This window comes from Fulmarus glacialis, unplaced genomic scaffold (genome assembly GCF_000690835.1).
Source record: "Fulmarus glacialis isolate BGI_N327 unplaced genomic scaffold, ASM69083v1 scaffold1132, whole genome shotgun sequence".
Lineage (NCBI taxonomy): Eukaryota > Metazoa > Chordata > Aves > Procellariiformes > Procellariidae > Fulmarus > Fulmarus glacialis.
The window spans coordinates 20,064-33,146 of NW_009195707.1; the positions used below are offsets into that span (position 1 = coordinate 20,064).

Genomic DNA, 13,083 nt, shown 5'->3' on the forward strand with positions numbered 1-13,083 from the left:
GGAATGACCCTCCGATGAGGGGCAGGCAGACTGAGGAGATAAATGGCAATATTCTAGACAATGCAAAGTGTTTGCATAGCCCAGCTCCACAGACGAGTTGTGGTTCTCTGCATTTCATATGTTTTTTTAGTTCTCTAGTTCTCTGGGATAGAAAATATTTTTACATCACAGCAGCATCATTTTTTATTAAAAAAAAAGGGCAGAAAGAATTCTCTTCCTGTCCAGGTAGTAGTTTAGCAACAGCTTTGCATATTATAAGGTGACATTTCAGGAGTTAACTGCAGCAATGTCATAGACCCTCCTCGGACTGAGAAAAGTATCCCCATCTACTAGTCTAGTTTGTACTACAGCCTTAGGAGGAAAAAGAAAAAAAAGCACCTTACCTCCTAAAATAATCAGACAGGACCTTCAATGTGGAACCAGAATACAGTGTGTGGGAGCAGTACTTCTCAGCTGCAGACAGGAGCCAGGCCCCTTGATTTTCATCAAGTCATTCCTAAATAAGCCAGGAAGCTACTGCAGCGGTGGGCCTCTGAGTCTAACTCAAGGCTGAAGAGTTCACTAGGTTATGGGGCACGTTGTGGTTAGAGTCGGCAATCCTGACCTCCCCTCCATGCCTAAAAAACATTTCATGACTTCACATAAAAAGATTTTTCTCTCATCTCTGTGCTATTGTGAAATTCTTTTCCCTTTGGAATCCTCATCATGCATATTTTGAGAGTTTTGATTTCAGTAAGAAATCCTTGCACTGTAAGGTTAATTTTCTAGTGCTTGAATACTGATCTGCCCTCTCCTTAGTTACCAAAAGAAACTTAATCTCCAAGAATTTCAAAGGTACTGAAAAAAAATCAGTTTGTTTTTGCGTGCACAGACTGAGGGAGAGGCACGCTGAGTAACAGCATAAGCCTTGTATCAGCGCTAAAGAGGAGAAATCCAGTCTCTAGAGCCCACTTCAGCGTAGGGGGTGATGGTGGTGACAAGCTGCAGTAGATGAGCTATTTCCTACCTCACTGTTGGTGCTAAACTCTTGTGTAGGAACAGTGCAAAACATCAACCCAAGTCATTCTGCATTCAAAAGAGGGCAATGAAGCTGGTGAAGGGTCTAGAGCACAAGTCCTGTGAGGAGCGGCTGAGGGAACTGGGACTGTTTAGCCTGGCAAAAAGGAGGCTGAGGGGAGACCTCATCGCGCTCTACAACTCCCTGAAAGGAGGTTGTAGCGAGGTGGGTGTCAGTCTCTTCTCCCAAGTAACACAATAGGAGAAGAGGAAATGGCCTCAAGTTGCACCAGGGGAGGTTTAGATTGGGTATTAGGAAAAATGTCTTCCCCGACAGGGTTGTGAAGCCTTGGAACAGGCTGCCCAGGGAAGTGGTTGAGTCACCATCCCTGGAGGTATTTAAAAGACGTGTAGATGTGGTGCTTAGGGACATAGTTTAGTTGTGGACTTGGCAGCCTTAGGTAAACAGTTGCACTCAATGATTCTATGATTCAGAGAACCTCAGAAATTGTTACAGCTTACATGAAGATGGATTTGTACATGCAACAGGTACAACAGACAAGTGGCTGCCAGCACCCATGCCTATTTGACAACACATAGGCAACAGAAAAAGCAGCCTCAACTCCCAGCATAATAGCACCATGCCTGTTTGCAGTCTGGTAATCTATATTCAAGTCTCTCAGTCAGATAGCAAATATAAGAAATTAATTTTATTTTCTTAAATGAAGATGATAAATAATTTAATGCACAGAATATAAGAATTAGCAGGATACCAGCAAGTTCAACTGTAAACAGAATAAAACTGCAGTTAAAAAAATCACCACTCAAGTACTAAGCACTCTTTAGCCCATAAAGGGCCTACTCTTACTTAAAAGTTTAATCCAGGAAGATTTTTTTAAAATACCATTTTATTAAAAGAATCAAACCAAGCATATACATTTGTACTCAACAAGGTGCAACTGCTTCAGTTTTGGAAGGCATCCACCTGCTATGTCGCACCTCTGCAACAAGAGTTGTGAAGTCCTTGCAGAAGGTAGAGTGGTCATCACCAGAAGTTAGGGGAGTCAGTGTGTCCCACAGGATTACAGAACAGTCCGGAGGAGTGTGGAGATGGGCGGAGGATGACCACCATCACACTGGCACCACTGAGATGCCGAGTATTTCCATGTAACAGGCCAGATCCTATGCCCAGAAAATACATGAGGGTTTACTGGAAATACTGTGCACTACCTGGAGGAGTTAAGAGCACTTATCTGCCCCACGGCTGTACACAGTTGCTGAGAGTGGAGGCTTCCCCCTTGGAAAGACACAGAGGTTCTCCCTTTCATCTCTGGGGTTATGAAAATTGCAAGAGATGCTAAAAAAAAAAAAAAAAAAATCTATGGAGATATTTTAGTTCTACATGAGATTTTAAATTTATGTAAACCAGTTTTCAAGAAAAACAAGGATTCTTTGGTAAAGGCCTTGGAGTGTGTGTTTATATATAAATAAAAAAAACCAAAGGGCCAGGCTTCAATCCGTCAGAAAAGAGAGGAACAGACTGAAGGCAAAAATCCAGATCCTATATTTAAGATTAATTTACTTGGATCAGAATAGCTCTGTTGGAATCTGGCATTAGTACTGGGAATACTAACTTGGGAATAGTATTCCCATTTCAAGGGCATATGAAATGTTTAATATTTCCATTTTGAGAGGAGCTGAGAGTGAGAATGTTCCTTTGAGAATATTCCAGAAGAAAACAAAATTAATTCTAAAACACATTAGGAAACACTTCCTGATATAACGTAAGAAGTCCTTTGAAATAAATACAGTATTCAATAGGAGACAATGAAATATTACTATTTGCCTACTTCCCCCCCCAATTATTTTGATCTTTAGTGTTACATATTCAGAAAACATTTTTAGTGTACAGTAAGAATACCAAAACAAAAAGGTACCAAGGTTATCTACAGCGCAAACATGATCATCTAACTGATGTTGCCTGGGTGGCCTTTTCTCTGTCTGTATTTCATGCAGTCATTCCATTTAGATCTATTTCCAGAACCTGTAAAATCCCAGGGCTATTGCTAAGCAAGTGAATACTGAAGCTGTTAAAAAGAAGAAACAAGGAAGGAAATAATTAGCTAAATGCTAAATTGTATCACCTTCTACATACAGGAAATTAACTGCAAACAGACAGAAGGATGTTAAGAACTGTAGAGCAGAGCCTCCTAAACTTCCTGAATTTGCTGCAGGTGTGATAGAATAATTTTAGAAGACAATGCCTTGTCTTAGATGAAATACCCTGCACAGTAGCACTGCCCAGGTGGTGAGATGGGAGGTCAAACTAAGCAGCCCGAGGAACTATGTTTTCAGGAACACATCTGAGTAACTACAACAGGCTACAGTAACTTTTATTATTGTCACCCATCTATTGGAAATTGTATTACAGGAGAGATGGCTGTATCAGGTCTTGCATTAGACGCAATTAAAATGATTTCCCATTGAACAAAATGACAATGAACAATACATGGATCTGACACTAGGATATCTAGGCAGCACCTCTGAAGCCTGATGAGTTGTCTTTCAGATTTGTTAAACTGCTGTTTCAGTTAGTGTTAGAATAAAGCTAATTGTGTTTCCCTTTGAACTTGTTCTCACTTCCAAATGTAACATGTTACTCTCTTTTTATCCAGCTCCAATACAATAAAAATTTCACTGGTTATGTATGTATTGAGAAGACAATCTCAAATCAGACTGAAATTTGTTCTGCTTGGCAGGGGAAAGTACCAGTTCTGCCACACTGAAACCAGGTGTCTGTGGAGGACTGAATGGGAGGCAGAACCGGTCACTCTCAGACTAGTCCTGAATATCAGCAAACTTTCAGGGTAACTTCAATAGCTCAGGAGAACTGTTGGAGCAACCCTGCCACATAAATGGCTGCCCTGCAGCAAGCAGAGGTACTGTCAGACTAGACAAGGTATTTAGACTTCTCTCCTACTCTTTAAAAAAAAAAAAAATCATGTCCATGTTCCTCCTAATCCCTGTTCTGGGGCAATCTAGTCCAACTGCAGCAGAGTCTGCATGTTCCCACCTCTTCTGTGTTCCCCGTCACATTTCTTTCAACTGGGGAGGGTCCTGCCCCCCACAACCCCAGTTATCTGCAGTTACACAACTGACTTCTTGAATTCACTTTGCATATATTCTTGAATAAAATTTTATATGGCCAAAATACAATACTGGTACTCACCTCCTTGCCTATCACATACCTGCCAAATAACGTATTGTATCAAGTTTATTTGATTCCATGAGCGTTTTTAAGGAAGCTATTTCAGTGTCAATTTTATTACTGATTTCTGAGATAACACTGTTGGTACTTGAATCCTGAAACGTTAAAAGATAGCATATATTTGACAGTGATCTCTAGCCCTTTCAGCTTCGCAAAGCCAAACAAGAATACCATGCTACCAGCAATAAGAAAGAGAAGCAAATTTCCAACCTATCGGTGAAGTAAAATTACATAAAACACGTAACAGACCTTAGAAGACACAGAACAGCATTTAATACAATCCAGGAAGAGTATTAAAGAGGGAGATAGAAAAAAAGAAAACTCCGATCATACAGATTTTTGTCCCTGTATGCCAGTGCTTCCTAAAGGAGGCATTCTACAGAGCATAAATACTATCCCTAAATTTTTGCAAAACAAAGGTTTAAGCATTCACAAGCCATATCCAGAAAAGGGAGGAGATGCTGAAGATGGGACATGTCCATCTTCAGCCTCTTATTCTTCAGCGCCCGCTAGCAGCTTTGAGGACTTCTAGCCCTTGAAATACTTGCTTGGCTATAGGAATCCGAGCCATCCCTCTGGCACAGCTGATCAGCGCATCTGTTAATATGGGGAAGGGCAGTACGACACTGCACATCCCACCTGTAACAGCCCGCATGTAAGATAGTCGGGAGGCGAGAGACAAGGCTTGTGTGCCTCCTTCTGCCTGAACGCTGCTTACTGCAAATCCCAGACCTAGGCAATGAACACACCTTTTGCTCTACCACATTCAAAAATGTATTAACTTTCACGAAAGTTAGGGGTTTACGTAACCTGTAACGCATAACTATATCCTGCTCAAGATGAAATGAGCTTTGTTCAATCTACTTACTTTTTTATGAAACTCTGTAGTTGCTTCCATCAGTTTCCTCTCCTGATCTGTAAACTGTGGATAAAAGATAAATTACGATGGTAGTAAGGGAAACAAGACACAAAACTGATAAAGGTATCTTCATTGACCAGCTTACCATATCTGTCACTCTGCTCCTTTCCAGGTTTATGTCTAGCTTGCTGTCAGCTCGGATTTTACCGGTTTCATTCTTTAAAGCAAATAAAGGTTATGAAAATAACTATTTACTTTCCCTAACAGGAGTGTGGAGGTACTTGCTGTTTACTTACCATTAGCTGCTGTTTAACTTGATCTAATTCAATTTTCATTTTCTAAGTGCAGAGGAGAAAAAGAACGATTTTAGAAATTCAGAAAACTGCTGACCAAGTTAATCAGTCATGTAAGTGTTACCACCGCATGCACGCAACTGTTGTTCCATAATTTCTCTCCCAATGGGGCAATTTGTTCTTGATTAAATATCCTAACTGGTGTGTTCAATTTGTATAACCATATATAATCTGCTGAGAATTTTGTTCAAAATAAAGGGATTATTTTGTAATGACGACGATCTTGTTATTCTGAGACTAAAGACAGCAGAAAAATACCAAAATGCTGTCAAGCAAAAACAAAATGTGTCTCAATCACCAGTTTAATTAAATTGCTGCAAAGAAATGGCCGACTACTCTCCCTGCATTGTACGGTTAACGATGACAAGACTCCACCAGAATCACCCTTAAATAAAAATAAAGATGACGATTCTAAGATGTGTAGGGTTTTTTTTCCTTTACAGAAGAATTGAGCAAGTCTTATGACATGAAATATATTTTTATTTGATCACAGAAGTTGTAATCTACAAACATTTCAACTCTGATAAAAATATCCATAATTACTTTTATATTCATATTTTGTTCCACAAAAATGTACAACAGGTATAACGCAACATATATTACAATTTAACTGCTTAACTAAAAATATTAGTACCTCATTCTCTGCTCTCAAGTTTGCAAATTCACTTTTCTCCAGGATGACCATATCTTTTCGAATGGAGTCCAAATGTGCCATTATCTGCTGTAAAGTTATTTCCTTAGAAACAATAAAACATGTCATTGATTAAGTTGCACACTTTCTGGCAAGTAGAGGAAAGTAAAGATGTTTACATCTGAAATTATGAAATTAGCTACTGCAAAGCACAAAAATGGGGAGACTCTCCAACAAGAAAGTGACAGAAACACAGAATTTTATAGCTGCAATCTATTTGAAAGACTCAGGAGGTTTTGGTTTGTGCTTTTTCTGTTGCTTTAATACACTAACTCTGGATTTAAGCAAAAAAGCCAGAGGTATTAGTCCAAGTAGCTATGAAATGAAATAGACCCAAAACTACAGGTTAGTCCTTTGTTCACTTCCATTTTCAATGAACGTTCAGTAGCCCATGAAGCATTAATTGTTGGTTTGAATTCAGTTCCTAAGCAAACACTTCCATTTCTTGCCCACAAAGTCATCAAAGGCCAAAGACTTAACGATATGAGTATCACACCGTCCTCTCAGCGTTAGGTGTGAGGCACACTAGTAAAACATCGCTGGAAAGCAATGAAAAAAGCCTTCCTGGTGTTTGGACTAACAAGTTCAGAATTCAACTGCTATTTACAAGCTACAGAGTGAAAAAAAGAAAAGAAAATAAAGGAAGAAACTTTGTATTTTAGAATCTTGAAAGCAATACTCCTTTAGTTAGCATAAGGAAGTTACCCTACTATTTAGCACAGAAAATTACGTATCTCTGTGCGATTCTGCTTTTAAAGCTGAAAGCCAGCAAAATGAAGAGCTCTCATTCAGACTACAAGCAAACAGTATTTCTCAGATCCTACGCTGAACTAAATTTGTTAAAATATGCCCTGACCCAATTTCCACTGAAGTCTGACTACTTCATTGAACACAATGAAGTTTTTACAATTCCTGGGAAAACTTCAGTTGCATTTACACCGAGCAGCTAATTTGCCTCATCCTATCTTAAAACGTTCAGTCTCAACGCTGACTACACTGTAAGAACCAGTGTTTTTGCCTAACACAATTCCATGCAAATTATATTCGGGATACTGACTTTCTTTACATATAACAGGATCTCCAAAAAGAACGCTTCCCATTTTGATGAAAAAAATAGAGATACAAAAGTTCTTACTGTCTTCTGAGATTTATAGGAAAAAGTTAGGTAACTTCTATTAAGAATAAATGCCAGTAAGATAAAAATCCGTTGGAAGTAAGGCTCAGCAGTTTAAATAAAACATCAATGAATGCGTAATTGCATTAACTCCTTGAAGAAGAATGGCACGTAATTTCAGCTTGCACAGCCTTCCTGAGTAATTATGAAAGCCATTACTGTGCATCAGAGCTTTATATCCTGGCCCAGATGTCTAGCCTGCAAGAAAAACTAAAATTCTTTTTCTTTTGGCAATTTGTTAAAATGAAACTTGTCACCACCTCTATTATCAACAGAAAAACCAGCCATGCTGCTTAACTGATTCACTGCCTCCAGGTACGTCCACAAATGTGAACTTGGGTATCTAAGCGAAGGAGACACCTCGATGCTTTGCTGGAGTGCAGGCTGAGGTGTTGACCTGACCAGTGCAAACAGCTAGGTTTGTGCCAACAACTAAATAATTCAGAGCCCACTTCTGTCCCCGAGGGCACGTGACACACCACAGATTACGTCCAGATGGCTAAAATCTCTTCCTCCTAAACCAGATTGGCTCTGTCCACCCCACCTGGTGGGAACAGTTCCTGGCCCTACACTTTCACATAAATTGTGCCCAGGCCAGGGAAACGGAGAGCTGGTACAGGTCAAAATCAAACCAAGGCACCGCAGTGGCTCTGGACAGCCCTGCGGTGGTGTTTGTGCCCACACCCTAGCCACGTTTAGCTTTTACTATAGATGTAGCTTTAGAGACTGAAATGCAGAATAAAATCATGAAATAGTTTTAATAGTAGTTTTTAGTTTATGAATAGGAAAATAGGACAAATACCATGTATCTCAGAACAGAGTCAACATCTTTAGTAAAGTTCAGTAAAAACACTGACAATTTTCTGATACTTTAGGTGGTCTTTTTACTTCTCAGGAACCCCTCCTTGAATCTCTCTTCTGCCCTCAACCGTTGTAAAGTACAGTTAGAAGTTTGGTTTCAGCACAGAGATTTGCAGTAGCAAATGAAGCAATCTCTGCATTACATTTATATATTGTGGCTGCATTTGGAAAACACTCCTGTGAGATAAAAGGTGTAAAATACTGCTATTCTTAATACCACCTTGAAACTTATGAAAACCTATCTTAGTGAAGCGTTCATAGTACTACAGAGTTGCTCACTTGTCTTTTAAATATGCAAATATGAGCCATTATAGCTACACAATGCTGTATATGTACACCATAGATTACTTTTTACCTGCTGAGCCTGTGTAACCATATCCTTATAGACTGTATCTAAGCTGACATTCGACAGGGTTATTAATGCCGATACGATGGTCTCCGCTTGCTCCTTCCCAAAGCCTAGAAGACAGTTGAAGGATGACAAGTTCAGGTAATATCAGAAAGCTGGATGAAGAGAAGAGCAAGAGGTACATAACAAACTGGGACATTTGAGTGCTGTACTTAACTATAGTGGCAAATGGGAAGTCACACAGTTACTGAAAACTGACAGCGAGGAGCCAGTCACCATGACTTTTAACTAGAAAAACCACAGACTTAATGCTGCAAAAACCTGAAGCACATTAACGTTCAATATACTGAAATAGTCTATGCATGCAGCTGACAGGAGGACCAAATTTCTGTACAATGTTTAACTGTTCATGCATTATAAAAATAATACAGCAAAATTTTACTTTATAATGAACTTTCACAAATTTTGTTAAAACCAAACTTATCTTGAGCTACAAAGCATGCATCCTATAGAATAATAAAATTAAAAAGTCTGCATATATTGAAATTGTTCTGCACAGATATGAACGCACGCAAAACTGATTTTAAAACCGCTGCATCTATTACCTGCAGAATGAATTCAAACTGGGATTTTTGCCTTCTGATGATAAAAATCACACTTTGTCCATAGCCTGGTATAATTCTGAAGTGTTAAAGATGATGTGTGGTGAACAGTGAAAAAAACCCACAGCTGTCATTTTTGCTGTATCTGATCTAGTGCTGAGAGCTTTGGCCCTAAGGATTTATTTCGAGCAGTCTCACTGGTGTGTTGTGTTTCAATTGACCCGTTTTATAAAGTGGGATCAATTAACTTTTTGTTGAAAAATGCTTTCAGGGCAAATTACATAGAGAAATATGCCACTGCTCTCTTCTAAAATACCGGTACTGTCAAACTGCACCATTGGTTTACATTACTAAAAAAGCTATGCATGCTTTATGACAGTTTCCTTCCACTAAGAGGCGTGATAGTATTGCTTCAGTTCCTCTGAATTTTCAGGGTTACTTAGGTTTTTGCCAATTCATTATTTTGTTCTTCCTCTATAGCAGGAACTGTCCTTGTTGCATGGAAGTTTAGAAAATGTGGAGATATTCATATAAGCAAGAGAATGGAGCCTGAAAACTGCCTGCAGTAAGTTTGAGAAAAACTAAATGCCTCTCTCAGTTCTCTATAGGTTTTACCTATAGAGCCCTATCACTGTAGTACTGAAACATTTGTAGAAGTTATGGAACAAATTAAACTGAGTAACAACACAGTGTACCAGCACCGACAGACTTCACCCCACCAGTTCTAAAGGAACTCAAAGAAGAAATAGCTGCATTAGTACTGGGGACAAGTAACATCTCACAGCCTACCTCAGTTACCTGAGGACGGAAAAATGGCAAATACAATGCCAGTTTTTAAAAACAGTTCCAGAAGAGACATAGGGAACTACAGGCTGACAAGTCTGACATGCATGAAAAAAATGAACATTGTTAGTGGATTATTAGGAGTCTTCTAACTGCTAATATGTATTATCATTAGACCCAAATAGTGGAAAAAATCCTAACCTCAGATTGCATAAAGTTCCTACTGTCACTTAGGATAAAGATCTTGGGATTTTAAAAGATACTTGCTAGTCTGATGAAGATATCAGTTCAATGCTTAGTAGGGATCAATAAAGCAAACCAAACCCTTAGGAAAACCCTAAGAAAAGAAGCAGAGAACAAAATAGATGCAACATTATGTCACTACTCAAATCCACAGGATATTCAGTTGTCAAATAGTGCCAGCAGCTCTGTTGTTCCCCTTTGAAACAGGATGCGATAGACGTGGAAAAGATTCACAAAAGGGCATCATGAATGATCAAAAGTATGGAAAAGCTACTGCTGAAGGAAAAATTCAATATGCTAGGACTCTTCTATTTGGAGAAGAATGATGTGGGAATATGACAGAAGTTTACATAATCATGAATGACACAAGATCAAATGTTCATTCCCTCTTCCCACAAAAGAGCTGAGCGGGCATGAAATTAACCTCATAGAAGCCAGGTTCTGCATAAACAAAAGGAGTGGACATCTGAAACTCCAGGAGAGAGGATGTTTTGGGTACTTATCAGTTTATAGCGGTTATTGTGAAAAGAATTCCACTGATGGTTACTAAAACTCACACCTAACCCAAAATACCTCCAGGTGAAAACAGCTGGAGGCTTAAAAACTACAAGAGGATGTGTCACATACATCTGCTCCATTTTAACACTCTTCTGCAGGCACTGACTCACAGCTGCTGCCAGAAGACCAACCCAGGGCTAGAGGGACCTTTCATCTGACTTGAGAGATACACTCACAAAATAGAATTGCAGGTATTAAGAATGTATCACAGCTCTACGCTGCTGCAAATATTTCTAGTTAGAAAAAAACCTTAAGTTACTATTAGCAGGCTAGTAGAAGGAACTTCTATTAAAGCTTCATTTTTGCTAGAAAACAGTTCTTAACTGTTATTGTTACTTTACATTTGTTAACTGTATTATGTTCCTCATCTGGAAGAGAGTATATAAACTTGCCTACAGCTACAAATAAGGTAAATCTAATGTAATAGTTATTTGTATGGTTACAGAGGCATCAAACAGTGTCAGATGCCTCTCCTCAAGATGCTGCCAAAAAAGTATTGGTACTTCAGGAAAATTGATAACACTCAAAGTTTAAGTACTAAAACTAAAAGTTTTCCTTTGAATTATTTATCAGGTATCACTTACCATGGGCTTCCAGATCCTGCACTAAAGCATGGGTATCAAAGGTTACCTTCCTCTGCTCCAGGGGAGTGATTTCAACTCTTCTGACATCATATGAGCTCCTAATGAGTGTGGCAGCAAAACCTGGAAGTGACAGCATGTGCTTTAAACTTAACCTGACTGGTTTATCATGCAATACACTAATTTTAGTTCCTTTCGTCATAGAAAGCTGCATGAAAGTTGCAACAAAAAGCTGGGTCCTTTTGATAGCTTGGTTACAACACACATCAGAAGCCATCAATCCCTTTTCCATAGGAAAGCTATACTAACTAGGACTCATATTGATCTTAATTGCATTTGTGTAACTAGGAAGCTGTGCAACAGACAAGCATCCTGATACACCAAAAATAAAACACCACAACCAATTGTTTTGTAATATTTGACAAACATCACTTAAATAATTTTCCTACTTTTAAAACATCAGCAGTTCTAACACACCGCCAATTTCTGCTGGTTACAGCTAACATCATTCATTTGGTTCTTCACAGAATCCCTCAATGACATTTTTTTTTTTTTTTTAAAAACACTTTCTTCTATCACTATCCTTTCCAGCAAGGAGAGTGCTATGTGTAAAGATAAAGCTACAGATTGTTTTTTAGAAAGTTATGCAAATTTAACGTTCAGAATGAATTTGTTGGTTCACCAGGAAAGTAATTGGGAAACAAAGTGATACAATGTTTGTACCTAATACCTAGAGATAGGTATTAGTTAAAGATTCACCCTATTTATTACGTGAATGCCTTCCCACAAGATGTTTCACTGCTTCTCCTGATTTATTTCAAGCACATTTTTCCCTGCATCTTATCTTTGTGGGGCTGTGCATGTTACAGATTACGTTCTGATAGATTCTTTGTTATCTGAAAAGCGCCGTTACTTCTAAATCCGTGCTTATTCAAAACCTTTCTCACTGCTGGCTCTCTGCCTTAACCAAAATGTTGTTCTGTATCTTATCTGGACCTTTACTCAAAAGCTCTACATCGTTTAAACAACAGGGAAGTTATAATGTGCCACTGCTAGATAAATCGTTACAGGCTACCTTGTATCTACTCTAAAGAAGTGACTATAACTAAGCCAGCTGTAGTATCCAAACCGAAGTCTGTATAAGACTTAACACTAAAGAGACAACGGAAAGATTTGTGTTTAAGTGCATGAACACTGAATACTACATACAAATAATTTAAAATTACTCTAAAATTTACTGTGGAATAAAACGTTCTTTTTTCACTGAGACATAACAGTTTTTAAACACACAGCAATTTGTCCTCTAAATGCATTAGTGGATTTTTTTCATTGGATTGAACATACATATTGTAGAGACATTCTCAGAAAAGTTAATATTACAGCATGAAGCTTTTGGTTGCCTAGACATGCTGCTCTTTCTCCTATCACTTCACCCCGTATTGACTCGATGCACGGCTCTCAGTCCAAAGCTGTCTTGATGTTTTCACAGACCGGACGTGAGACACCATTTTGTGATGCCTTTCTGCACCCCTTGGCTAACTCCCATTGCTCCTCCCGTCTCAAACACTCTCTGTCCGTCCCCACAAGCTACTCAATCGGCTGCTCTTGCCTATGTAACGCACCCCTCGCTTTGTTACAGCCCCGAAGGACGGCATTCCGCGCTCCCTTACACACCGCCCGAGGGACAGGCCCCCACCATGGCCCTCAGGCAACCAGCCCAGCCCGCCAGACGCCCCGTGCAGCCTCCAATGCAACTCAGCAGACC

The 13,083-nt window shown here is 39.1% G+C and overlaps 1 protein-coding gene across 1 annotated transcript; it reads right to left on the reverse strand.

Moving 5' to 3' along the window:
- Positions 1-2,760: 2,760 nt before the first annotated feature.
- Positions 2,761-11,450, reverse strand: CCDC90B (coiled-coil domain containing 90B). The gene is made up of 8 exons (XM_009588160.1): positions 11,322-11,450; positions 8,558-8,661; positions 6,111-6,212; positions 5,420-5,461; positions 5,269-5,340; positions 5,133-5,186; positions 4,245-4,359; positions 2,761-3,083 (listed from the first exon to the last, which is right to left on the reverse strand). The coding sequence occupies exons 2-8, from the start codon at positions 8,576-8,578 to the stop codon at positions 3,028-3,030; spliced, it is 462 nt and encodes a 153-aa protein (XP_009586455.1). The 5' UTR covers positions 8,579-8,661; positions 11,322-11,450; the 3' UTR covers positions 2,761-3,027.
- Positions 11,451-13,083: the final 1,633 nt, after the last annotated feature.